Raw genomic sequence first — 27,505 nt, 5'->3', positions numbered from 1 at the left:
TCAAGATGTCCCCAGCAGGCTCTTGCTTCGCTGGCCGCGTAGTAAACTGTGTGGTTTCCTTTAAACAGCTGTAATTTGTATTTCCAATCACTGTGCTGATTTCTGCTCATTATATTGCTGTTTCACACCGGTAAGTGAGCAAAAGTTAGGATTGATTGACTCTAATTAACTAAAAAACGTTCCGAGCCAGGGGTTTATTACCATGCTAGCTAGCCACAAATGTCAGAGACTTTCACAAATTATTATCCTGTTAAGATGAATGTGTGGGGAGGCAGGGAAGTGTGGAGACAAAGAGAACATATATTATTTTCATGACGAATTTGTTTATCGCTCCTCTGTGTTTTTTTTCCTTCTTTTTTTCACATTTTCAGGTGTCTTATTTTCCAATTAAACACACACAGGCTCAGCATCTGTACACATTTCAAGGGTTGTCATCACCTTGTGTTTCAGCATGAAGCCTGCAGGAGTACATGTATTATGAATTGGCCATAAGAATATTATAAATTTGACACTACAAAGTCAAGCCTTAATCGTGCATTCAATCTGAAGTGTGTACCAAATGACATTTTCCCTAACACTTTTTCCAACTTTCTCAATGCCAATGGCTGACTTACAGTTGCCTCTTTATAGTATAGAAAATAATAAGAATATTACACATTATATCTTTAACTGTGACCTCAAATCCAGTCACAATGCCTATATAACCCTTAAATGTCTTCATTTCAGCTTACGAAAGCTAGTAAAGTGAGTGTACAATACAGCATCTGTGTATGAGTATGCGTAATAGAGTCGTCTGGCGGTTGCTAACCCACTGTAAGGTTTGATGCATGTTTCTGTTGAAATTAATGGCAGTGGTGTTTCCTGGCCTGGTGTCATTTATTTCACAGGATTGATTGGAGGCTGGAAGAGCAGACAAATGTGTTTGGGAAGTGTTCTAATTTAAAATATGGCTGCCTGACCTGGAAGAGAAAGCAAAGAGACAATTCATCCTTCAAAAACATGACCTGGGTGTCCGAGGTGCCAACAAAGTTTGGTGCACAAACAACTCTGTATAAATATATTCTCAATATACAGTCATGTGTTGCTGTATGTTATACCTGAATTTCACATGGCTGCCCTACTGAAGCTTAGACTAAAGCAAAAAACAGCATGTGATACAGAGCAAACCACAGTGTGTGTCATTAGTGGTAACAATTAGAAGTCCACTCTGTTTGAGTGGTCCAAATGGCTTTTTAATAACATTAAAATGTATAATATATATATATAAGAAATGTAAATAATAATACATTTATTATTATTATTATTGTAACAAATAAAAATACTACTACAAATAAAAATGTAATTATTTATTGACACTTTTCATTTTTATCTGACTGTTTAATGCCTTTTTTTAATTAGTTTAAAATATATTATTATTATTTAGTACTACTACTAATAATTACAACAATATATTATTAAACATTGGCATCCTCATCAGTCTCTTTAATAACTGTTTTCAAAGCATCTTCAAACAAATTATCATTATTATTATTTGTTAAACATTTGTTTAATAACTGTTTTAACAAAAGTTACTAATATACAAATACATGGTTGTATATTATTATTTAATAATAATACATTTTTTTAACACTGGCATTTTTATCAGACTGTTTAACGATTGTTGTAAACAAGTTTCAAATAAATTATTATCATTAAAATGAACATTGTGTCATCATTTACTTACCCTCATGTCATTCCAAACCTGTATGAATTCCTTTCCTTTCATTCCTGTAACCTGTAGATTCTGGTCCCCATTCACTTCCATAGTGTATTTTTTCATACTATGTAAGTCAAAATACATGTTTCAAAATACCCTTCTTCAAAATATGTAATAATTATATATATATATATATATACGTACTGTATGTGTATTCAACAGAAGAAAGAAACTTTTACAGGTTTGGAACAACTTGAGAGTGAGTAAATAAATACATAAATAATAATAATATAACTGAACAACAATAAATAAATGAACAGTATAACATTACTGTGAATATTATAATCATCACAATAAATAAACCTTCCATCAAGTAATAAAGTTAATTAGCCTTATTGTAGTCTGTTTACAGTTGCCAAGCAAAATATCAATTAAAGTCCATTCAGTAAAGAAATTATTTTGTTTGGCGCAGTAATATAAAATTCAACTAGTGTGTGTTCACAGGAGGACTCATATACCGACTCATCCAAATCAAATTATAAAGCCAGAGCTATTCGTTGTATAATATCCTCTATTGCCACCATTATACTGTGTCTAGACAGTTAGTGTTAGTGCTAGTAAGTTAGTGCTGTTCTGCTGATCACAGGAAGTATGAATATCCAGCTGCTGCCTACTATTATACACTGCAAATGCAGAAGAGCGGGAAACACATCCACTCTTTGGAAGTCTCAAAGGTGCCAAAGGATCTCTTTCACTGAGTTTCAAGAGAAATAGTATGTCTCTCAGTCATCCATTAAGTTCTTTGTCTGTATTCTCTGTTAAAAAAGGTTTTATCGCTGTCATGGGAGTATGTATGCTTCTGGGCCCATCCATTCATGTCAAATTAATCTATAACACCATTTCCACATCTACATAATCTCCCAAAAATGTCACAGGTATACACACAGCATCTTAAATTATTATTAACCATTTTTAAACAGCTATATGGTATTCAAATTATGTTTCATTATTGATTCTAACTGGAGCCTGTATTTCCAAAAGTAGATATGGTTAAGGATGTTTAAACTGACACTAGGGATATCATCGTTACCTAAAACTAAAACCATAAAAACATTTTCATTGTAGGAAATTAAATAAACATTAACTGAAATAAAATAAACTATAAAATACAAAAATACACTTTTTTATTTTATAGTTGTCAAGGCCATTTCTCCATTTCTCATTTTTGTTTAGTTGAAGTCTCTTGGAAGTCCGGTGATTTTGACGAGGACGATGCATTGCTATTGATCAGTCTTAGAGTGGACACGTAAATGACTGCAGAGACCAAACTCTGAGGCGCAGATGATTCCTCTGCCACCTGCGTCATGGCCACTTCCCAGGCATCAAGATCGGTCTTCCAGGTGGACTTCCAGGTGACTCTGTCAGCCGCCAGATCTTCGAGAGAAGTTGCTGGGATGCCACAAGCCTTCAGTACAAATTTTGAGTGCTATACATAACGTCTTTTACGCATTACGCAGCCCTTGCAGGAGCTCACCATACAGCAGCTGCAGTGGCCTCCGGTCAGAGGACACTCTAATAACATGACCAACCCAGTGCAACTGTCACTGGTAGAGGACATATTCCAAATAGGTGCTTTTGGCTTTGCGTCGAAGTTCATTATGGGTGATATGATGCCACCAGTGAATACCAAGCATGTTTTGAGGCAATGGGTATGAAAGGCTTCTAGCGCTTTAATATGGTGGCGATACAGGGTCCATGTTTCGCAGCCATACAAAAGAGCAGACAGGCAAATTGCTCTGTACACTCCCATCTTGGTTGACAAGGCCAAGTTGCGATTTAGGAACACCCAGTGCATCAGGCGACCAAAGGAGGAAGAGGCTTGTTTAATTCGGTGTTGAATTACGTAAGATAAATCATAGCTAGAAGTGAGAATACTGCCCAGATACGTAAATTGTTCAGCTTCATTGATTTTGTAGCCGAGAACGAAGAAAGGCTTACAGGACGCAGGTGACTCAGACAAAAGACTTGACAGGACCTCTGTTTTCTTGGTATTAACGATTAGCCCTGCGTGGCAATATGTAGCGGCAAGGATATCGAGGGTTTTGGTGCAAACCAGTAGCAGTGTGGCTGACCAAAGCAGCGTCATCCGCATACTGGAGTTCAAACACTGATATTGTTGTGACTTTTGACCTAGCTCTCAGACGATGAGCGTTAAAGAGGCTGCCGTCAAGGCGTTAGTTAAAATGGATACCGTTACCCCCGGAGATGCCATCGCGAAACAGCAATGTCACGGCTGCCCGGAAAAAATTGAAGATGACAGGAGCCAGTTCACACCTTTGTTTGATACCAACAATGACTTCAAAGGGCTCTGACTCACGGCCATCAGAGATGACTCTGGCCAATATACCATCATGAAGTTCATGTAAAACTGACAAAATGGGGAGGGCAACTAAACTTTCCCAGCACATCCCACACAACTCTCTTTTCACAGTGTCAAAGGCCTTTGTTAGATCTATACATGCCAGGTACAGATCCTTATGCTGCTCTCTACATTTTTCTTGCATTAGTCTTGCAACAAAGATCATGTCTAGAGTACCATGGCTGCGCCTGAAACCACATTGAGATTCTGGAAGAATAACATCCACCACATTTGAGAGAAGGCGACTAAGCATTACACGAGCAAGTACTTTACCAGCAGAAGTGACATACCGCTGCTACTCCTGCAGTCGGCTTTGTCTCCCTTACATTTACATATTGTGATGACGTTAATATTCTTCCACTGCTGTGGTATTTTGCCGGAGGTCCAAGCACTGGTAATAAAATGGTGCAAGTGATGCAAAAGACGAGGACCTCCATGCTTAAGGATTTCAGCAGGGATGCCGTCAGGGCTGGCAGCCATATTATTTTTCAGTCTCTTCACAGCTTTGCGTACCTCATGAAAAGATGGACAGGAATCGAGTATAGTCAGGGGTGGAAGCAGTAGAAGTTTGTCAAGTAGACAATGGTCAACAGGGTTGGGGCAGATGAGTAATTATCTCAGATGTTCTGCCCACCGCAGGAGGATATCATTGTGATCCTTATACAAAGTAGAACGATTCTTTTACCTTACTGGGTACACAGAATAATGAGTTAGACCACAGACTGCCTTAGTGGCAGCATAGAAGTTGTGCATTTCATTTGTATCAAATTGTTGGATTTCTCTTGCTCTCTACCCACCAGACATTTTCCATCTGCCGCAGATTGGTGAGTGGAGTAAGGCAGCAAGTGTAACGGAGGCCAGCTGGGGTGGTTAAGACCGGAGGGGTTACATTGGTGCCGTGACCCAGATGGGAGTGAAGATTAGGGGGGTGACTGTAACGGAGGCCAGCTGGCAGGTTCTGTGCAGGTAAACCTCACTCCCCTGATCTCAAAGAGTCTTACTAGTGACTGACGCTACTGCAGTCTTTAGCCTCCTTGTTAGTGCGCCCGCCTCCCATGCCGGCGACACGGGTTCGAGTCCCACTTGGAACAAGAACGAGGTGGGGCGGTTAGGACCAGAGGGGTTACACATGCACCTAATTTTTTGCTTGGAGCAGCTTGCGGATGGCGATGCTATTCTCATCAAACCGATCATGGTGCCTCCTTGTATATCCTAGAGTCTCAGCAGACGCCTCAATAATGATCTTGGTGAGTATTGACCACTCTTCAGTAAGCGAAGATGTGGACCTATTTTCAGACAGAATGGGATCAGGCAGAGATTGCAGCGGGGTGGAAATTGCACTTCTAATGGTCGGGTCGTTGCAAGCCTTAACGTTGGGATGTCGTCTAGGTTTCTGTCTTCGAAAAGCCGGTCGTATGTGCAATCTCATAGTTCACAATCTCATCACACACTTGGCGATGGTCTGTCCAGCATTTGCCAACTCGCATTGTTCTGGTGGACAAGACATCATGCATGTCTGAACGACGTACAATCACATAATCCAATAAATGCCAGTGCTTGGATCTAAGATGCATCCAGGTGGTGTTTTGTTGATTTCTCAGCTGAAATAAGGTGAAATAAGTGATTATTAGATCAAATTGAGCACAGGTGTGTAATAGACGAAGGCCATTGACATTGGGATTTCCAACTCCGTGTCCTCCTATGACCCCACTCCAGACATGATAGTCACATCCGACACGTGCATTGAAATTACAGAGTAGGACAAATTTGTCATGGGGAGGTATAGAGCAAAGCGCTGCAGAGAGTGCTACATGAAAACTGTTCTTGGTTGCATCATCAGAAGTCAGATTGGGAGCATAAGTGCTAATGATTGTCAAATAATGACATTTGATCAGTGGGATGCGCACCGTCCTTAATCTTCAATTTACAGCTACTGAAGTCTCTGTAAATTGGTTTAACAGAGAGGTATGGATTAGAGGGCTGCATTGGGTTTGGGCTCCCGTGGGACCCAACGCAAATCTCGCGGGAGCGGCCGGTTTTACCTTTGCTGCGGGCGGGAGTGGGCGGGCAGAAAATTTCGCGGGAGACCCGCGGGGAACGGTGGGATTTGGTGTGTAGTAGAAATGGAGTCAACACAAGAAGTTGAGAAGAAAATTAAAGTGGCTGTTTACTTGACAAAAGCAAAGCAAGGCAAGTCAGACATCTGGAAACAATTCTCAATTGTCACTGAAAAAAATGGGAAAGAGTTAAACTTCGTAAGTTGCGATAAATGTACAAGAGTGTTCGTTTACAACGGACATAAATCTGGCAGCTCTGCCCTGAGGCGACATACCTTTTTTGCAATAGCCTGTTAAGCAAGCTGTTGTGAATGTGAAATCTGTGAGATTTTTTTTAAGCATTCTATTTATTTTATTTATTTCGTTTTCTATTTAATTTGTTAAAATTATATCTAGCCTATTTTCAAAGTTCCCTGTGTTTATTTATATCTCTGTTATTTCCTAGTTAATTGTTTGGTGCGTGTGTATGCAGCAGGCCTAGCCTGCGTTTAAAAACTGAGGTGCCGCTAGTTGCTGTTTTGTTTTAACGGTTAATGTTTTATAAGCTAATAAAAAAATACCCAATGTTTTTGTCATGTGTGGTGCTTTGGTTTAGCATCGGTTACTTCATCTTATTTAAACGCAATCATGTTTAAAGTCTGTTATTCTGGATGTTAACTTGAACCAATAGGTCTGGGAGACCTTTCCAAAAGAAGGTATAGCCCGCGCCAACTTCGGTGAGTGATCCTTCGTCCTGCTACCTAGTCTCACTCAAAGCGTTAATGTCGATGTTGTATCTGTTTAGCTCAGCAGCGACTAATGCAGTACGCAGTGGGGGCCTCTCAAGTGGAACAGACAATATTTGGACCACCTTTTCTAGGTCCCTCCTCGTATGAGTCGAGCAGTGCGTTTCCTGAATAGGGCTGCTCAGCCGCTCAGGAAGCTGCCGAAGGAGCCTGCTGTTCCTGTCCCAGGTTCCAACGACCATCTGACCGGAGCTGCCTGCATGCAGATCACGGACTAGAGACTCCCAGCTCCATCCTGAGTCTGTCTCAGTCGCCTATGAGGTCCATTGCCGCAGGACTTAGAAATATGGTAGCAATGCAAATTCCCGCTCACGGATATTTAAAGTTGAGGAAGGTTGCACAATCCTTAGTCCACTACCTTGACCGCTGTCCAATGGCATAGGGGAACCCCAGATGACTGGTGCACATAGTGGTTGCAGGGGTCTGCCAGCTCGTCCCAACTAAAGAGGAAAAAAAAGCTGCCAAATGCCTGACCCCAGTGGCATGTAGTTAAGATTATCATTTCGCAGCCGAAGCCTGTAAAGTATCGTCTCAATTGGTGAGGAACCCGTTGACTCACTACGGAGTTCATCCGCCTTCCACACACCAGTCACAGCTGCTGCAGTGCGGTTAAGCCCGTAACCCCAGGCTCAAAGGGACACCACTTGCATTGGCCACCATTTTCAGGGTTCTCAGTTGAGCCTGCCCATCCCGCGTAACGCCCACGGTGATACTTCAGCTAAAGACTTCTTCGCTGGTGATATAGCCTCAATGAGCAATCCCGTACTTGGTGTTCACCCCCACAGTACGATGAGGTGCAGGTTGGATTTTGATACTAAAATAACACTGATTAACGCATTAAATTTTTACAGCATTTAACTGTTGTTAATGTTAACATTATTTTTTAAATGTATTAGTAAATGTTGAAATGAACATTAATTAGATTAATAAATGCATGTATTTTACATTGTTAGTCAATGTTAACATAGTTACCTAGTGACAACAAATAAGACCATATTTTAAAATGTAACCCAACAACCTAACAGATAATCCCAATTATACCAAATATTCCAACAAGGATGTCACTTTCTGATGTCTTTACTTGACTATAATAGTTTCGGTCAATTGTAACTGACATTTTATTAATAATTTTGTTATTTGACATCTCACCAGAGGAGGCATAACAAGGCACGAGGGTAAAATAAATAAATAACTAAAAAAGTTAAAAGACGCATATACCAAAACATTAAAATGAGAACTCATTTTTGTAAATGAAACCTATTTGTCGATAGAGCCCATCAGTCTTGTGAAGCGGGGTAAATTAGAAGGCTTGCATTTCCGTGGGGTTGTGCAGAATGCCAGTGGGTAGCGTATACACAACATCCCTCTGTGCATATTTACCCCTGGATTGCTTCAGGCTAATGTCTCAATAATTTTCCCTCTTTTTTTTTTTCGCAGGTCCTTCCCACAAAGGACTTGACTAATGATCCATGGACAAAATGAAGCATTCAAATTTATTCATTAATCATTCATCTCCAGCTCATTGAAAATGCTAAACTTCCACAAAATTAAGATTGAATATTGAAAAGTGATTGAGGGAGACAGCTCTCTGAGGAGACAGGAAAAGAGAGGATAAACAAGCAAGAAAGGAGGAAAAAAATGACAAAGGACACAGAGCGAGAGGCGGTCGAGACCAACCCGAGCCTGGTTAGGGTTACGCAGGTATACTATCCGCTAGTTAAGGTCAGAGGGGTTTAAGTAGGTGTAATTAGATCCAAGAATCTAGAGAAGCGTAGAATTTCTGTCAACACAGCCCCCTAATTATTCTCTTTTCCAATTAATGGTGACATAGATTAATTATCTGATGAGGCAAAGCCAATTGCAATCATTCACCCCGCTAAAATTAGATCATTCCTGACAGTAGCATGAAAGTCACCTGCTTCATTGTTATGGATTGGGCCGTGAGCGTCGGACAGGGGAGAGAGTGAAGCATGCTGGGGGTTTAAGTAAGTTGTCTGGCGCAGGTGAGCGTCCAATTACTCCGCTATCTGAACTGTAGGCATCTTCCTGCTCCATCCATCGGCATCTGCGACGGGTCTGTTTGCTTGCTGCGGGAGATGGCTGGTAGTTGAGTCATCTGTCAGCGAGAGCAGGAACTCAGAGAGGCGATGGATTGTGTTTGACAACTTCTCCTGTTTAAATAGGCAAGCAAATGGAATCAATGAATGCTGGCTAATTCACTACAAAATCCTGTAGTGGAGCCGGAGCCTGCAAAAGTCCGACTTAGATGTTCCCTGCTGGAAAGGCCAGTATAGTTGGTCACTAGTATATGTTGTGTTAACTAACCAGCTAGACTTTCTTGGTGGTGCTGGTGCTAGTCTTAGCATTTCCATTTAATTTCAAGCCCATTTTAATATATATATACACACGCTAAAAAATGTTCAGGGGGTCAGTATGATTTTTTTTTGGAGAGTATACACTGTTTATTTAGCAAGGACACATTAAATTGATCAAAAGTGACTTTAAATATGTTCATAATCTTACAAAAGATTTCTAATTATTTTAAACTTTCTATTTATCAAATAATCCCACATTTTTTTCATTGTTTCCACAAAAATATGATGCAGCACAACTGTTTTCAACATTCATAATAATAAGAAATACTTCTTGAGCAGCAAATCAGCATATTGGAATGAAAAGATTTGGTGTGAAAACTATTTAACTTATAAATTGCTAGTGAATTTCAAAATTATTTACAAAGAAAGGCATGGTAATGCATCGACTTAAACATGAAATGTAATTATTATTGAATTATGTTTTCTTGTAACACAAATTATATTTTCTTGTAACCAATAATGTTATATTTAAAACTTTGAAAATTTATTTTTGAATGATTGTAGAATGATTTCTGAAGGATCATGTGACACTGAAGACTGGAGTAATGATGCTGAAAATTCAGCTTTGCATCACAGGAATAAATTACATTTCAAAGTATATTAAAATATAAAATGTAATTTTATATTGTAAAAATATTTCAGAATATTACCGTTTTTACTGTATTTTTGATCAAATAAATGAAGTTTTAGTGAGCATAAGAGACTTATGCTTTCAAAAACATAAAAAAATCTTAGGTACCCCAAACTTTTGAACAGCACTGCATATAATGTCATGCTAAAATATAATAGAAAAATATATAATCCTACATTTTGTTTCATCAGAATACACATATACTCACTGCTTTTTTCTCTAAAACGGTTTATTTGCGGCATTTACTGTAATAATCAAACTTTGTCCCATTCCCTTATTCCTACGAAAGAGCAACACTGACATTTGAAACACTTATTTTGCAAGACATAAGATTGAGAAAGACAAAACAAAGGAATGGGAAAAATGGTGTGTGCCACACTCCTGCGCATGGGTTCAGTGCGTGCCTGTTTTAAAAACCTCAGCAACCAGTTTTTCTATTAAACTGCCTTGCACTGTCAACCAGCTTGGGAACTGAGCTGGCCTAGCCATGCAGAAATTTTCTGACTAACAATTATATCAGAAACAAGATCTTGGATTACGGCCCCCCGAGAGCAGCGCAGTGGGCGTTCGCTCCAATTATTACTGGCCATTCACAACTCTCCACCCTGCTCTCTGTTGTTAGCAATTGTCAATTACGCTATCCCTGGTGTAAACTTGCATAACCCGGAACTGAGTGCCCAATCTTGCAGTGGCGTTTCGAGATGACAGGCTTGCACGCTTTCTCTATTTCGTTTTACTCTTCCCCCCATCTCTATACTTCAGTAGAGCTGCTTAGAAGCAGTCATTTGTTCCTCAGGAAGACACAGGGACAAATCAGTGGAACTAGTTTTTGCAATCTTCAGGTTCCTGAAGAAACCTTCAGGTTCCTCATGAATACATAGGTGGACAACTTTTGCGAGTGGTATCTTAGGAGAAAAAATGTTCGGACAGAATCAGCATAGATACAAATCTCTGCACACAGAATATTTGTGATGGTTTAAGATGGTTAAAACTTTACACATATAAGAGATTACTCTACAATAAAAACATATAGCAAGTTTCATACACTCTTAAAAATAAAGGTGCTTCACGATGCCATAGAAGAACCTTTTTGTCTAAATGGTTCCATAAAGAACCTTTAACATCTGAAGAACCTTTCTGTTTCACAAAAGGTTCTTTGTGGCGAAAGAAGGTTCTTCAGATTATAAAAAGGTAAGAAAGAGATGGTTCTTTAAAGAACCTTTGACTGAATGGTTCTTTGTGGAACAAAAAATGGTTCTTCTATGGCATCGCTTGAAGAACCTTTTGAAGCACCTTTATTTTTAAGAGTGTACCTCAAAACTAGCTCCCCACTTTAAAATGTTTTTGTTTCCCCATTTGTGATGTCATGATATTCCTCTGCTCAACAATGAATGTAGACAAACTACACCTCCATAACCTGCATATCCTTCCAAAAGATCAGACTATTAGAAATGCATAAAGTTTATTTTACCTGAGCGACTGAACAAAAAAATGTTTCCTTTAATTTTTATTTTTTACAAAAAATAATGGATGCAAAAAAAAAAAATAGTATCATATGCTAACCTCAAGAAACATAATATAAAGATCTGAAAATGCATTTCATTTTTAAAGTAAACTCAGGTAAATTAGGACACCTTTTGCCATTGAGATTAGTGGGAAAAATTGCCTTTTATTAACCATATCTTCTTACTCCAAATATGTGCAAATCAATAAATGAATTAAATTACATAATTAAGAAAGGTGTCAGTTTTCAACCGTGCAAAAATAAAGCACAACTATTGTTTGTGTTGTGATAACCATTGAGTTTTTATGAGTAAGAGTTATTTTCCTCTCTGAGCCCAAGAGGACCCCTTGTCACAGGGCCCGGGACATTCCCGGATGTCCCCCTGACAACGAACATGAATATACTAGTGATCTGAAGTGTTATTGAAAGCTTGGCATGTAATGGAAACATGACTAGAAAACTTGTATGACCAGGAAATAGCTGTCTGATTACCAAATGGCTGCCAAGTAGACTGCTTTAAAAAGGTTGTGTGCAATCCAGGAAGAAAATCTTCAATCAGAGTTGGAGACAGAGATGTTACATTGGACAATTTAGCCCTCTCTTACAACTTTTCTCTTTAGCAATCACTTTCTTTGCTGAAATATTTGCTAGACTTCTGTTGTATAGTAAAATCACATAACTTATTGGCTCATAATATCATGAGGGGCCCCTGACCCTGTCTGTCTTGTCTCCACAACCCCCACGTCCCATATGCCAGTGGCTGTCTGGCCATTGTATAGCAAGCAGTTTGCTGCACAATACAAAGACAATAGGAAGCTGTGACAAATTAGATTTTCTAATACCACAAATGTATTTATTCCCAAGCCTTCCTAACATCTAAGGTTAGCGACTGCACGAGTCCTGTAGTTTTGGGTCATCAGTGCTTTATTGCTATGCCTTGCTATACTCTGATTTTACAATGTAAATTCTCCTCTACACAATGCTAGTCTGTGTCTGGGGGAGGAGATCAACGCAGAGCTGTGACAAAGTTTAGAGTAAGGCTGCTCCTTTTGTCCTTCACACTCGGAGGAGCTTGAAGAACTCCTCGTCTTCATGCTCCATTCACCAGCCTGACTTCCAGAGCTGGCCTCCCCTGACTGAGCCACAAACACACCGCCGCTCACCTCATTATAAGCGCGCATAGCACACCTTCCACTGAGACCAAATGCCTTTTGTGTTAGAGCATCCAAACATTACGGTTGCATTATTCCAGTATACAAAGTCATGTTAAATACAATGCTAATTTTAATCATTATTTAAATATAATTGTAATGACCGTTAATTTGTGTGTGCATTAGACACTTGCACTATTTTTTGATCTACATTATGTAAGTGTGACTGTTTTTTCAGCACCTTACACCATGATCGCCACATCACAAGATGTCATAAGTAAATGTCCCATTCGTACAGACTAAATGTGACCCTGGACCACAAAACCAGTCTTAAGTCGCTGGGGTATATTTGTAGCAATAGCCAAAAATACATTGCATGGGTCAAAATGATTGATTTTTCTTTTATGCCAAAAATCATTAGGATATTAAGTAAAGATCATGTTCCATGAAGATATTTTGTAAATTTCCTACTGTAAATATATTAAAACTTAATTTTTGATTAGTAATATGCATTGCTAATAACTTAATTTGGACAACTTTAAAGGCGATTTTCTCAATATTTAGATAAGTTAGATTTTTAACTATATATATAGTTATGAATATTTAGTATATGAATATTTAGATAGTTGTATCTCGTCCAAATATTGCCCTATACTAACAAACCATACATCAATGGAAAGCTTATTTATTCAGCTTTCAGATGATGTATAAATCTCAATTTCGAAAAATTGACCCTTATGACTGGTTTTGTGGTCCAGGGTCACAAATAGTTTTTTGTGATTTGACAGTTTATGAATGCAATTTTATATCTTAATGCTGTATTATAATGTTAGCCATTGTAGATACTGATATTTAGAGAGTGGGGTGGCCGATATAATGGCCAGATGTACTTGATGAGAGCTAAATGAGATGTACACATACAGTATACGCTGAAACTAAACAAAGATTTGAACACAATATTTACTTGATATTCACTGCAAACATTTGATATTTCAAAATAAATTATCCATTGACTAGGCTAGATTAATGCTAATGCTTCTGTCCGAGCCACCATTACGATAATCTCAAAACCTCAGAAATGTCTTTCGATATATCAATTCAAATTCTACTTCATGTCAGTCCAAACCCATTCGTCTTCCTTTCTTTCGTGGAACACAAAAGGAGATGTTTTTTTAAAATGTTCACACTCTTCTCGCTCCCATACATTGAAAGTAGATGGTGGCCATCTGCTGTCAAGTTCCACAAAAGCCATAAAAGAATCATAAAAGTAGTCCATGTGCACAGTGTTTCATATCTGAAGTCATAGAATAGCTTTGTATGAGTCACAGACTGAAATGTAAGTCATTATTTGCTGAAAGTGTACTTGACAGCCATGGTCACTATTCACTTTCAATTTATGGCACAAGGAGCACACTCTCCTTCTGTGTTTCATGGAAAGGGTGAGTAAATAATGACCAAATTTTCATTTTTAGGTGAAATATTCCTTAAAGGTTAACCATCTTAACCTCAACAAGCATTAACCCAAGCGGGACCCATTGTAGTATATAGTGCGATACTTACAAATAGTGTTGTGTGTGTGTGTGTGTGTGTTTGTGGGGGTACTAAAGAGCCCATACCTGGAGGGCTTTCATTTTCTGGTTGTTCTGGTTGGAGAGGGTCTGGAAGCGGGCCAGCTCTGCCTGGCTGTAGACGCTGCGGCGTTTGAAGTATTTTAGCATGGCTTTGTGCATCCTCTTCTGCAACAAAGAAAGCTGGGGAAGAAAGAAAGAAAGAGGGAGAGATAGAGAAAGAGAGGGAGAATTGGTAAGGCAGGAGAGGAAATTAATGGCAGTGTTCAAGAAGAATGATGGAGGGGAATAGAGAAAGCAGTCAATAGCCCATTCTGCAGTACATGGGGCTGACAGGAATTTCACAGTCTCTTGCTCTCCCTGCCCACTCATGTGCACTGGGCGGAAACCAGTCACATCTGGCTGCCAGGATGGGGGGTTAATTTTCTCTAAATGCTTCAGCGGTTTTGTTCTAGCTCAGGCAAACTCGGTGACTGCAAAGCTGATGAGTAAAATATTTCGACTTCACTCACTTTAACTTTATACCAATCCCCTCCAGACATATTTTACACATACACAAAAAGTCATGAACCCCCTGCCGCAACGAGAAATTATTCCGAGTATACTGGAAAAAAGAAAAAAAAAATGAGAGAGAGAGAGAGTGTGTGTGTGTGTCTGTGTGTGTGAGAGAGAGAGATTAGAGAAGAAAGAAAGAAAGAAAGCATGCTGCTCTCTTTATTATTTGTGCAGTTTTCCAGAAAAAAAGGGGGTTTCAATTCGGAGGGATGTCGTCCCTTGTTTCGCCCCATCTCTTCTCTCTTCCTTTAAGCTTATCATTGCTTGGCAATGTGTTCTTCGGAGCATGAAAAAACTAAAGCGAATTAGCTCAGCCTTTAACTGAACGAGTGCAAAAAATGTCCTTTATGGAGCTCTGTCAAAACCTGTACTATCCTATTAATGCTACAAGTAACAATATGTACAATATTCTGTAGAAAGTTATAACAAATTATAACAAAAAGACACCAGGCAAAGTGATGCAAGATACTATTCTCATCCATGCTTTCTGTTTGTACAGTATCTGTGCTCGCATAACAACCCACCTTGGCATGTCTGAGATGTTTACAATGCAATTTCTGTTAGGCCTTCAGGGTTACCTTTTGTTTACAAGCACTAAAGTGTTTCTGGAAGTTTAGGTAGGCCCATGGGTTATACATTTAACCACTGCAAGGGGGCGCTCTAGCTCTCTCATTCAGACTAAACTGGCAAAATGCCACTGTATATGATAACCTGTATTATCTATAAAAGTGATCTGTTGATGTTAAGGACATAGTTGCAGTGTCCATTATAGCAGTTATACTAGACATATAGTTGGAGCTACAGTCAACTTATAAAAGTGCAAAACGAAGATGTTTGTCTGCATAACCAGAGGACACCACATAAAACCACATAAATAATTAAACACAATCTGTCACTAGCAAACTAATGCAGATATTTAGACTCATTGTATTGCATTTTTTATAGCAGTAAAAAAAAATTGGACTCAGAAAATAAAAAAATCTGATAATTAAAAAACAGCATAACATGTTAAATATAATGTAATTATGAAAACAACTGTATTGGGTCTCATTGCATTGCACTCTACTCATTGTTCTATTTACTTCCCACTTTTAATTATACAGTATATAGTATATTTTTGCCATATGATTAAAAGTGGGAAGGTCAATACTATTATTATAATTTTTTTCCGTATTTTCTGCTGTGTATTTTTTTTATCTTACTGGGGCAATGAAGTATATTCTAATTCTAATACATATAAATTACATGCTGAACTAATCAGATTTAGCAAGTTTTCACTAATATATAGCCACATAAACAGTGCTTTGAAACACCATCTGAATCTGTTTCTCATAATAAATGTGGTGTCACAGTTTCATACATGTGGAGCAGGTGTACGTGATAAATATACATTCTATTCAAACAATTCATAATAGACACATAGTCAGCATGGCATAGAAAACTTTTCAAAAATGGTAAGCTGTCATAAGAATCCATATTAAATTGAGCACAGCTCGGCCTACACGTCCTTATAGATACGTATGGAACTTTAAGAAGAGCTTGTGGTAAACCGTTAAGAGATGCGACTACATCCGCTCTGAAGGAGAGAACGCCGTACCAGACTGAAAATAAACAACAAACTGTAAAAAGGCTGAATACTGAGTAAAAGAAAATCAGGCTTTGATCATGAGCGTGGAGAATCCCGTCCACAGGATTTGCCTTTTGCATGCATTTCTCACTTGATAACATTCATGTAGTTAGATGAGGAGTTGTACGAGTATTAGTCTTTTGGGGAACAAACAATGTGTCTAGCTCTTCAGTAGAGTTTTACCGTCAGCGGTAGAATAACAAATCATATTAAAATGATCTACAGCTCAAAAAAATAATGCTATATACTTAAAGTGACAGATTATGTCTAGATCAGTATAACTAGTAATAATCTCCAGCAACAACAACAATGGTACTATAACAATAACGATCTGTGGACTAATGTCACAAAGACACAAAGCTTTAAATACATTCTCTGATCTCAGCTTAATATGCAGACAACTGTAAGTAAGCCATTTATGTGATTGTCACAAAAAAAGTATAAACACTGTTTCTCTGTGGTGTTATCGAAATGTTGCTTTAAGTAGTATTTTGAATTAGTGTTTAGAACAAATCTTTTAAGTGAACAAACCATTCCATTGACCAAAATCCCCATCACTGAACGAGTTTTGTTTTGAGACTGAACGAGACTCACTGAATGAACTAAATGAAAAAGAGATCGCATTTATGAACGAACTGAACAAATCATTCTCAAATGATGTAAGGACGTTATTGAAACTTAATTTAGGGTAGTTTTTATAACTTGATAAATTCAAAAAAGTTTAAGTTTTATTTATTAAAAAGAATCATTAGTGGGAAAAATGCCCAAAATACACTCTTTCTAGAGTCTCTTAGATTTGTCAAAAGCTTTGTAGTTATGTTTTCACTCTGTGTTGTTTAATGAATCAGTTCAGTAAATGATTCACTGAGTCATTCATAACATAAAAAGACATACACTTTGATGGCACCTACAGCATAATAATGTAACCTACAAAAAGAACAAACTAAACAAATCAGTGAATGAACAAATATGATGAAGAGATTAAAAAAATTACATAGTTAGGGAAATTAATCAAAAATCACCACCCACTCAAAAAAATAATTAGGGCTGAATTTAAGATTTATGTATCTGAATTACATATATAATTTCCATCCATTTGGATTTCACAGTTTTAACATCAACAACTATTAAACTATGTGATGCGTATTTGTCAGTCAGTCATATATAAATTAAACAGGTAAGAAACAGGAAAGATTTCTGCACACAAGATTTCTGTTTGCATTTTATTTAAAGGGGTCATATGATACGATTTCAAGTTTTCCTTTCTCACAAGCTCTTGGTGCATAAATAAGATCTGTAAAGTTGCAAAAACTAAAGTCTCAAATCCAAAGAGATATTCTTTATAAAAGTTAAGAGTCAACCACGCCCTACTAAAACGGCTTATTCTAACACGCCCCCACATACCTACGTCACTATGTGGAAATATTAGCATAATGCCGCCCAAATGTGCACACAAAGAAAGAAGGCGTGGTTTCAGGAACAGCAGTAGTGTTGATGCAGCATGTCAGGGAGACGCTGTGTGATTCAGTGCGAAAGCAAAAGCACTTTATTTGGCCTTCCGGAAGTAGATGCAATTAGGAATCATTGGTTAAGATTTATTTACAACAGAACAACACAACCCAGATGTTCGAATTTGTGCAACGCATTTTATGGATGACAGTTTTTTTGAACCTAGAAGAGTACAAGAGATGTGCACAAAGGCTATTTCTAAAAAAAAAAAAAAAAAAGGTAAATTCCGACTTTGCTATGACAATCTGGCTATTGTTTTGTTATTAGTTTAAGTATTTGCTATTGACTGTTCAAATGCGGAGTTTTGCGCAGCGCAGAGTAACGCATTGTGTGTGTGTGTGTGTGTGTGTGAGAGCGGAACAGGGTCACATCACAGGAGAGTGAACTGTCTTGTCAGAAATCACAGCACGTCAGCTGTCTTAACCGCGGCATGTGTACTGCATCATCACTGTGTCTGTCACACGACTCTGTTCCCCTTTCGGGCTTGAACTGATGGTAAAACTAACAACATTATTAACTGTCTTGATATTTACTTTGAAAGCTGACACTCACGATTATGGTAAGGGGCGTTACATTTCCGACGAGTGCTTGCGGTGTTCGGCCAATCACAATGCACTGGGTCAGCTGGCCAATCAGAGCAGACTGCGCTTGTCGGAAGGAGGGACTTTGTAGAAAACGAAGCGTTTGAGAGAGGCGGGGCATAGAGGACCTACAATAATGTACAGTATTTGAAAAATAATGTGTTTTTGAACATTAAAGCATGTCAACATATTCTGTTATAAAATAATGATCTTTAAAATAGCATCATATGACCCCTTTTTATTTAAATAATCATATTTTGAAAAAGCATTTATTCAAATTGCTTAGAATCAGCATAAATCTGTTTATTTAAAAAAAAAAAAAAAAAAGGTAGGTATTCAGTTAAAAAGTGTAAACGATTAAAATACGGCTAGCTGTGAAACACGCAATATTCAATTATTTCAAATATATGAGATTGAAACACAGTGGATTTAATCATGCTAAATAAATAAACCTGGTTATTGTGTATTTAAAACATTCACTTTTTTAGTACTATTACAGAAATCTTGCATGTTCCTTACCTGTTCCATTTATGTATGACTGACAAATATGCATCACTTTAAGTTTATTCGTTTTTTTAGTTAGGTTAAAACTGTGCAATCCAAAAGGATGGAAATTTTGATATGCAATTCAAATACATAAATCTTACATTTAGGCCTAAATACTTTTTGAGTACACTAATTCCTGTTAGTGCATACCAACCGAACTATCTATAAGTTCGCCCAATGGCAAATGAGGGAAACCTGTTCGATAATTTCCCAGTCATTATTTTTACAATTCCTTTATGTGGCATAGAAATTAAACACTTCAGCTTTAACCTCTCACTTTAAACACCAGCACCTGAAAATGTCTTTACATTGCTAAGTATCTGTTGCTATACCAATATACACAGCCAAAAACACACTGATATAGTGTTGTTTGAAAATGACTAATGCACTGCACTCCATAGGTACGCACTGCAGCTTTGATGAATACCAGCAAAACCACCCATCCTTTAGTGATGGACGTACGTGTCATATTAGCATTTTCCCAAACGTTCCTGAGATGCAGGTTCTTGAGAGCGTTTGCATCTGCTATGTGACTGTTTCCACTCACTGCCATGTGAGATGGAATAAACACACATGCACGCCAGAGCAACGCTGTCATGAAGCTTATCTCATCGTGATTAGATTACTGCAGTGGCCTCCTAGCTGACTGCCCAACTAAAACCAACCACCTATGACAGGCTGTGTGGAGCACGCGAGCGTACGCTAGTCCACGCAAAGCTCTCTCTCATCACTATTTTACATGCCTGCTGTCTATCTCTGATGACAAAGCTAGACAACCACATCATTCACACATGGAGAACATAGCCTTGATGTATACACACATACAGAAGGAGTTGCAGAGAAAGAAATGTGTTTGTGGTAATGAGAGTTACCTGCTTGTGATCTTGGATGTAGGCCTCTGCTCTGTTTCTTATGTCAAAAACACAAACAGCTTCTTGTCTGGCAATCATCAGAGCTTTCTGCAACTCTCGGTACTCTTGAGCCAACTTCAGATTGAAGTAAAATTTTAGTTGCTTCCTGTAGATTACCCTGGAACAGATTTGCACAGGATGTTCTCCATCAGCTTCTGAGAGACTCTAACATGTATAACAAGCCATTAAAAGCTAAAACAAAGACTTAAACCTTTGCAACTGAAGAATGAACAGAGAGTCCTATTTAAGGGAATAGTTAACTCAAAAATTAAAAACGCACATTTGTGTCTTTCCAAACCTTTATGGATTTCAAATGATTTCAAGGAGAGATTTAGAAAAAGCACTTTTCCATGCAATGACAATGAATTGGGTCTGAAGCTTCGATAAAGAACACAAAAGCTGATTAAATAACTTATGCACTATATTTCAACTGTTCGGAAGCCATATGGTAGCTTTTTGTGCAAGGAACAGACCGAAATGTAAGTTATTCACTGATAATCTTGCCCTCCAGTGGACTGTTAACCTCTGTGACCGGATCATTGAGTCAGTGAGTTGAACTTGAGAACTGGATTAGTCCGATTCACGAACAAATCATTCAGTTTTGTGAACCGGATCAACTGACTCATTAAAATAATATTTCAGCTTTTCTTCTTCAAAATGTTATTGTGAAATTGTGAAATTTGCTAGCAACGAAAAATTTTCTACACCATTTTTCCCAGTGTACTTCTATGGTATTTTTGCATCGTTTGAATCTGCACATTGATTTCCCATTTACTTTTGACAGACCTTTTATCCAAAGTGACTACTTCAATCATTTTATCAATATGCACAATCCCTGGGAATCAAACCCACAACCTTGCACTTTCATTTCACTTCGGGACCAGTTGGTTGACAGTAATTGCAAAAATGGCTCATAAAAGTGAAGTTACAGTACACTCAAAAAAAATGCTGGGTTGTTTTAACCCAACTTTGAGGAAATTTATGGAATAACCCAACTTTTGGGTTAAAGATTTAATTGAAAAATGTAACCCAACAGTTGGGTTTAGTCCATATTTGACCCAAAGTTGGGTTAAAACAACCCAGCAATTTTTAGAGTGTAGTTTGTAGAAAAATCATTTGAATTAGTTTTTATTTGTATTTTTCAATTATTTTAATATTTATTATAATAGTAGCAATTTTGTTGTGCTTTTATCATTTTTATCAGTCTTTATTTTTAAATAGTACTAATTAGTTTTAATTTTTATTTATTTCAAGTTAGTAATTTTAGGGCTTCAACTTAATTTAACTCAGGGCAACATTTATTTATGTATTTTTTTTATAAGTTTTTCATCTAATATTTATATTTTATTTTAGCTTTAAGTTATCAAATATTTTAAATAGTTTAAATTTTAGTTAACGATAACAACTCTGCACAAAAGACACTTATTCTGATATTTTGTGCATGCAATGCAGTAACTTTCAAGCATTTTTCAGTGTTGCTGAAGTGTCCTCATATTTTTTGGGGCCACTGCATGTAATCTACATCGTTTGCATTTTGCTTGTTTTACACTAAAACGAATCCTCTTCGAATGCAGTAATGCTAGTAATCATACAGCACTTGAAGTATGTAAACAAATTACAATAAATGTCTGATTTGCTTGTCTTCACAATCTCCACAACCCTGTGTCAGCATCGGACACGTGGAGAGAGAGCTATGGAAAGAGAAAGAGAAAAACATTTTCTGCTCTACCTGAGAATAAGGAATAATGAAGTGTGTCTGGGCAGTATAACGACCCAGCGCTAAACTGATGAGTTTAACCCAGCACTGAGAGTGGCAGTAAACATGACAAATGCCGGCTATTGATTTAAAGCTTAATTACTGCATGCAGTGCTGACAAAACCCGTCTGATGCACCTCTGAAATGTAAATGGGACAAATTACACTTCATTGGCCATAAGAAACTGATGGTGTCTGCACTTTGCATCCTACTGCTTTTCTACTCACTGAGCATCTGACTTCATCAAGTAAACATGCTCCATGAGAATATGATGAGGGGAGAGAAAAAAACCCAGCTTGTGAAGAAGTCACAGTGGAGTGTGTCCATAAGTGCAAGTAACATTTAACGCATCTCAACTGATCGTGTAAGGAAATGCACAAGTCAACACAAAAAACCCTGTTTACTTGCTTTATTCACATTCCTGGTCTTACTGAGATCAATTAATTGTTGCTAGGTTTTCCAAAGGAATTTCCCCCCCCCAATATGTAATAATTTGTTGCTCCACACTGCCCTTTGTTCACTGAATATGCGGTTTACAAAGAAATATGTTACACTATGAAAATGGGTTGTAAGCAAATTTGACATTGACCTTAATGCAGACAGCAATGCAAAGGTCATGACATTGAATACACATGCAGATGAACCTGTTGCTTTTAATAAAAGGTTTTAATCTTAAAGGGGTCCTATTATGCTCTTTTACAAAGTCTTGATTTTGTTTTGAGGGTGTACTAGAACAGGCTCTCATACTAGGTTGTTCGAAAAACACATTATATTTCACATATTTTACATTATTACAACACCTCTCTCCCCAGTCTGGCATGAACGGCTCGAATAGTTCCTGTATCAAATGAAGGCCCGCCTTCTGAAATACGAAATGTGCTGTGATTGGTTAGCTAGGCCAGTATGCGTTGTAGTCCAAAAATGTGTCGTTCGTTGTAGTTTTTGAAAAGTGATTTCTGTTAAATAAAATATCGCCTTTTGAATTGGACTTTGAGCTTTGTAACTTTGCAGATCTTTTTTATGCTCAAAAAGCAACATTACAGACTAACTAAAGTTGAAAAAGTGAAAAAGCATAATAGGACATGTGGTCCTAGAAAGACAATACAATTGCAAATTTATTATAAATAAAATCCAGTTGTGGCTAATGCTGCAATATAACAGAGTGAAAAATTTAAGGGGGTCTGAATACTTTCCGTACCCACTGTAAATGTATTTATCTGAATGAAACCACTATAATGTCAAAAGAAATGTAAATCTGAGAAGCAAGATATTAAGCCTGGTTTTTAGAAAATATGACAAATTCAGTTTTCTTTTTCTTAAACTATTGCCAAATTGTTCTTTAAGTGTGTCTCTCTATAACACATGACGCTGTGGTCGTCATCCAGTGTTGTGCGTCACTATCCATATTTCCTATGTTCATTAACATCTCATGACTGTGACGTCCCAACGATGTGCCTGCAGGTCAATCGAAGGCACTCTGACACAGTCTCTCTTTGTTGGAAATGTTAAAAGTCTAAACGTTTCTGTTGGACGATGAATCTTTGTGCTGCTTTATTGTTTCCTGTGAGAAGTCTAAAGAGACTCTCTGCTCTGCTGCCCTACAGCAAGTTAATGGCAGACTGGCTCTATGAGGGAGGACTTTTAATTCGGCTCCTGTCTCGCACCAACAACTTGTTTGGAGTTTGCTGCTTCTGCGCGCATGGCGGATTAAGCCCCATTGCCTTTTCTTGTTTTGAACTAATGCATTCTTGATCACCGTTTAATGAAACTATATACCACATGGCGATTTCACATTAGATAAGCCATGTGAGACTTTCATCAGGCGCCGGGCTCTGACTGAGGCCATAATCCCGAAACTCAACTCCCCCAATAAATAGCTTTTCCCTCCGAAAATGAAGTGATAATACGTGGGTTTCATGCAAAACATAACATATTATCTCTGACAGAAAATTTTAAGAGCTTTCATCAAATGATTAGAGGTTACTAGAGGTGTGATACTGAGTGTCGGATATTCCAGAGCAAAGGTGTAATATGATTTGCTAGGTATTTAATTTGTGGGTATCAGAAGACACACAAACAGACGATATTAATGTACTGACAGTGTTTTAAAGCATAAACCCTTGTTCGTATGTACAACTTTAGTGAAATTGCAGGTTAACTTTGCAAGTTCAACCAAGTTCAAGCTCAACGCAATCTCATAGTGGGGACATTTGGTCCAGTAAAGACATTTTAATTGCAAATTTATTTATAAATGAAATCCAGATTGGACAAATTAAAGTAAATTCAATTGTACTGTTTATATGGACGAATTGAATCTTTAAAGCTGAATAAGTATTAAATATAAGTGAAACACCATTTGACTCATGTTTCTCTATAAGATCAGTCTTTATAGAACAGAATGAAACCATTTTAAAGGGTTAGTTCACCCAAAAATGAAAATTCTGTCATTAATTACTCACCCTCATGTCGTTTCAAACCCGTAAGACCTTCGTTCATCTTCGGAACACAAATTAAGATATTTTTGATGGAATCTGAGAGCTCTCAGACCCTGCATAGACAGCAACGCAACTGAAATGTTCCCAAGTCCAGAAACGTAGCAAGAAGATCTGTAAAATAATCCATGTGACATCAGGGGTTCAACCGTAATTTTACGAAGCTACGAGAATACTTTTTGTGCGCAAAAGAAAAAAAAAACGTATGATTTTATTCAACAATTCGTCTCCTCCGCATCACCCTGTAGCGCCATTTTGGAGAATATCAGCTGGACGTAAACAGCGTATGCTGTTCTGTGTCAGCTGCGTCACACGGATACGCTGTTTTCGTTCAGATCAAATCACAACAACGTAGGAAACAGATCCAGCGTGACGCAGCTGACACAGAACAGCATACGTTGTTTACGTCCAGTGGATACTCTACAAAATGGCGCTACAGGGTGATACGGAGGAGACAAATTGTTGAATAAGTTCATTTTTTTCTTTCTTTTGCACACAAAAAGTATTCTCGTAGCTTCGTATAATTGCGGATGAACCACTGATGTCACATGGATTATTTTACAGATCTCCTTGCTACGTTTCTGGACTTGGGAACATATCAGTTGCGTTGCTGTCTATGCAGAGTCAGAGAGCTCTCAGATTCCATAAAAAATATCTTCATTTGTGTTCCGAAGATGAACGAAGGTCTTACGGGTTTGAAACGACATGAGGGTGAGTAATTAATTACAGAATTTTCATTTTTGGGTGAACTATCCCTTTAATGTAAAAAAAATGTAATGCTGTAAAATTAATATTGAAATAATCTAATTTATCTAATAATAATAATAAATAATATTACATATATATACACACACAAACACACACACACACACACATTTTGAATAGCACAAATTCAACAGCCTTTGAAACTCAAAAGTATTTGTAAACATTTGTACATATCTAAAGCTGTTCATATATAAAACAGTTTGCATTTTTGATGTTTTTAATACATTAATATTGTACTTTTCCAAATGTATATAAATATATGAGTGCTATAACCACGTTCTATGTGCATATACCTGCAAATATTAATAACATAAAGCTGCTTTAAACACAACCAGCTAACAGTAGATAATACTGGACAAAAGGTTTTTTGTTACATATGTTTTGTTCTCAGTGTCTTGAAATGTATTATTTGGTATCACTGGGTATTCCATAAAAATGACATGGTGCATCATCATACAAAGGAAATCTAAATATTTATAAAGGTTATTTCAGCTTGAATGGTGATTGGAGCACATCAAATCCCCTAACCTATCAAATGCACTCATGCTCGTTCGGCTTCAGCTGATCTGTTTTCTGATATGCAAAGAAAACATTTGTTAACCTGGATTATAATTATTTAAATAGCAAAGCTGATCTAGGATCAGCCCATATAGGAAGCCCTGACAAAATAATCTTGACATAAATGTAAATATGAAAGAAAGGGTTCTTAACCTCTGTGTCCTTCATGACAGCCCGGCGTTGAGTGAATCTGTGCGTGATGAGACTCCCTCTGTTCACAGGAAGCTATATCCCTGTGCACATTACCCATCACTACTGTGGCTGTCCCATGTTTGAACGCCATAGTGTTTGACAAACCCCTGAAAAACACAACAAATAAAAACAAGCATGGAAGTCTAATATTTATATGGTCAAAAATATACTGTATTGTTTACAGTATTTCTTACTGTAGCTCCACTATAACATCTGGCATAGTGCTGATGGTTTGCTCCATCATCTCTGATTCTTGTTTGAACTCTTGAGACTTCAGGTCGAGCACCTTGATCTGGTTTTAAATCTCCTCGTACCTCAATAACATCACACTAAGGCTTTGCTAATAGCAAATAAATAACATACAATAATCGAATGACAAATATGGAACTATTTAAGCACTTTTAAGTTTTTAAGTAAGATATTTATAACTCATACTGTAAAATAAATCAAGTATAATTTTATGCTTATAATATTAATGCTTCATTTAAAAAAACACAAATTTTTCACATAATTTACCTTTATTCCACATCGCTCTGTCCCTTCTCTGAGAAACGCGCCGATCATTTCCTGCTTTTATGAAGCCCCGCCCTCAGAAATAAGTGATGGGCTCTGATTGGTTAGCTAGCCCAGTGTGTTGTGATTGGCTAAACCGCCTCTAGTGCGCGTCTAAACGTCCCGCCCCTCACCTCAGCGGCATGTGCTCCGGTTGTATTGTAAACAATGGCGTCGTCTATATTGCTTATCAATTTGAGAACCTGTGCAAGCATGGATTTCAATGGTAGGCCTATGTTTTTTGTTTGTTGTTGTCTCATACTTTTAGATATGCTGTTATTTGTAAATGCTACTGCTTATGTTAGCTTTTAATATACAGTTTTATCCTGATTAAAGCTTTAATACAGTACGGCAACTGCACGCGCGTCCATGTTTAACGCTTCTCATAGCTATGTGAAAATAAGTGTATAATTGGAACAGTTCATTGTTGGAGCTGAGCTGAATGAGAGAGAGAGAGAGAGAGAGAGAGAGAGAGAGAGAGAGATGCAGAGCGTGTGCAGAGCAGGGCGGTGTGAGGAACAGGATTGAGAACCGCTGCTTTAGAACATTGATTTTGAAACTTGTGAATCCATTAGAATCGTTAGAAGACAGAATCGCGATTCATATATGAATAGATTTTATGTGCACCTCTAGTTTTCTCTTCCTCTTCTCTACAGGGTTCGTTTACATTTTTTCAATGACTTTTGAGACAATATTCATGACCTAAATGTTCCATTATTTTACAATAAGAATAAAAATATTTTCAAATTATCATAGCATATGTTAACTAAAATTAATGACTATTAATGCTACTCGTTTGCTTTCTTGTTTTAGTAATAAGTACAAGCTGGAACTGGGCCAGACGTTACTCCACATTTCACATATCACATCACTGAATATTATCATTTATTTAACTGTGTGGCCAGGATGGCCATTTTGGTGTCATTTTGTGTGTATTTTTGCTGCTTTAGAGCCCAGCATTTCAGCCTGAGCCCAACGGCCCAACTTATTTATGGCTTCGGGACAATTTTCACGTCATAGCTCAGACACGGGCCAGGCATCAGGCTTGCTTCCTCCTTATTTTTATATTTTAGATATCCATCAATTATTATGGTGATGACAAAGATTTGCCGCGCTGGTGGAAACAACACGAGACCGTGCTACCGCGACTGTCACGAGTGGCTCGGACGGTGTTTAGTGTCCAGCAGCAGCGAGTGCTGGAAGAGTTCCATGTTAAAGCGCACGCAAAGCTTGCCGAAAAACGCCAGCAAGTAATTACCATGATGAATGCCCCAG

At 37.7% G+C, this 27,505-nt stretch overlaps 1 protein-coding gene across 1 annotated transcript in view; it reads right to left on the bottom strand.

The window, feature by feature from the left end:
- Positions 1–8,401: 8,401 nt before the first annotated feature.
- The window catches only part of LOC107599731 (coiled-coil domain-containing protein 178-like), a 26,792-nt gene continuing 7,688 nt past the window's right edge, over positions 8,402–27,505 (bottom strand). Inside the window, 3 exon segments of the mRNA XM_016291414.1 lie at positions 8,402–9,128; positions 14,235–14,369; positions 19,877–20,080. Coding sequence (XP_016146900.1) covers positions 8,973–9,128; positions 14,235–14,369; positions 19,877–20,080 — 495 coding nt within the window. The 3' untranslated portion in view covers positions 8,402–8,972.

This window comes from Sinocyclocheilus grahami, unplaced genomic scaffold (assembly GCF_001515645.1).
Source record: "Sinocyclocheilus grahami isolate Dianchi unplaced genomic scaffold, SAMN03320097.WGS_v1.1 scaffold270.1, whole genome shotgun sequence".
In the NCBI taxonomy this organism is placed as follows: domain Eukaryota; kingdom Metazoa; phylum Chordata; class Actinopteri; order Cypriniformes; family Cyprinidae; genus Sinocyclocheilus; species Sinocyclocheilus grahami.
Note: the sequence above shows the minus strand (reverse complement) of the source record. Positions and strands in the feature narration are given on the sequence as shown.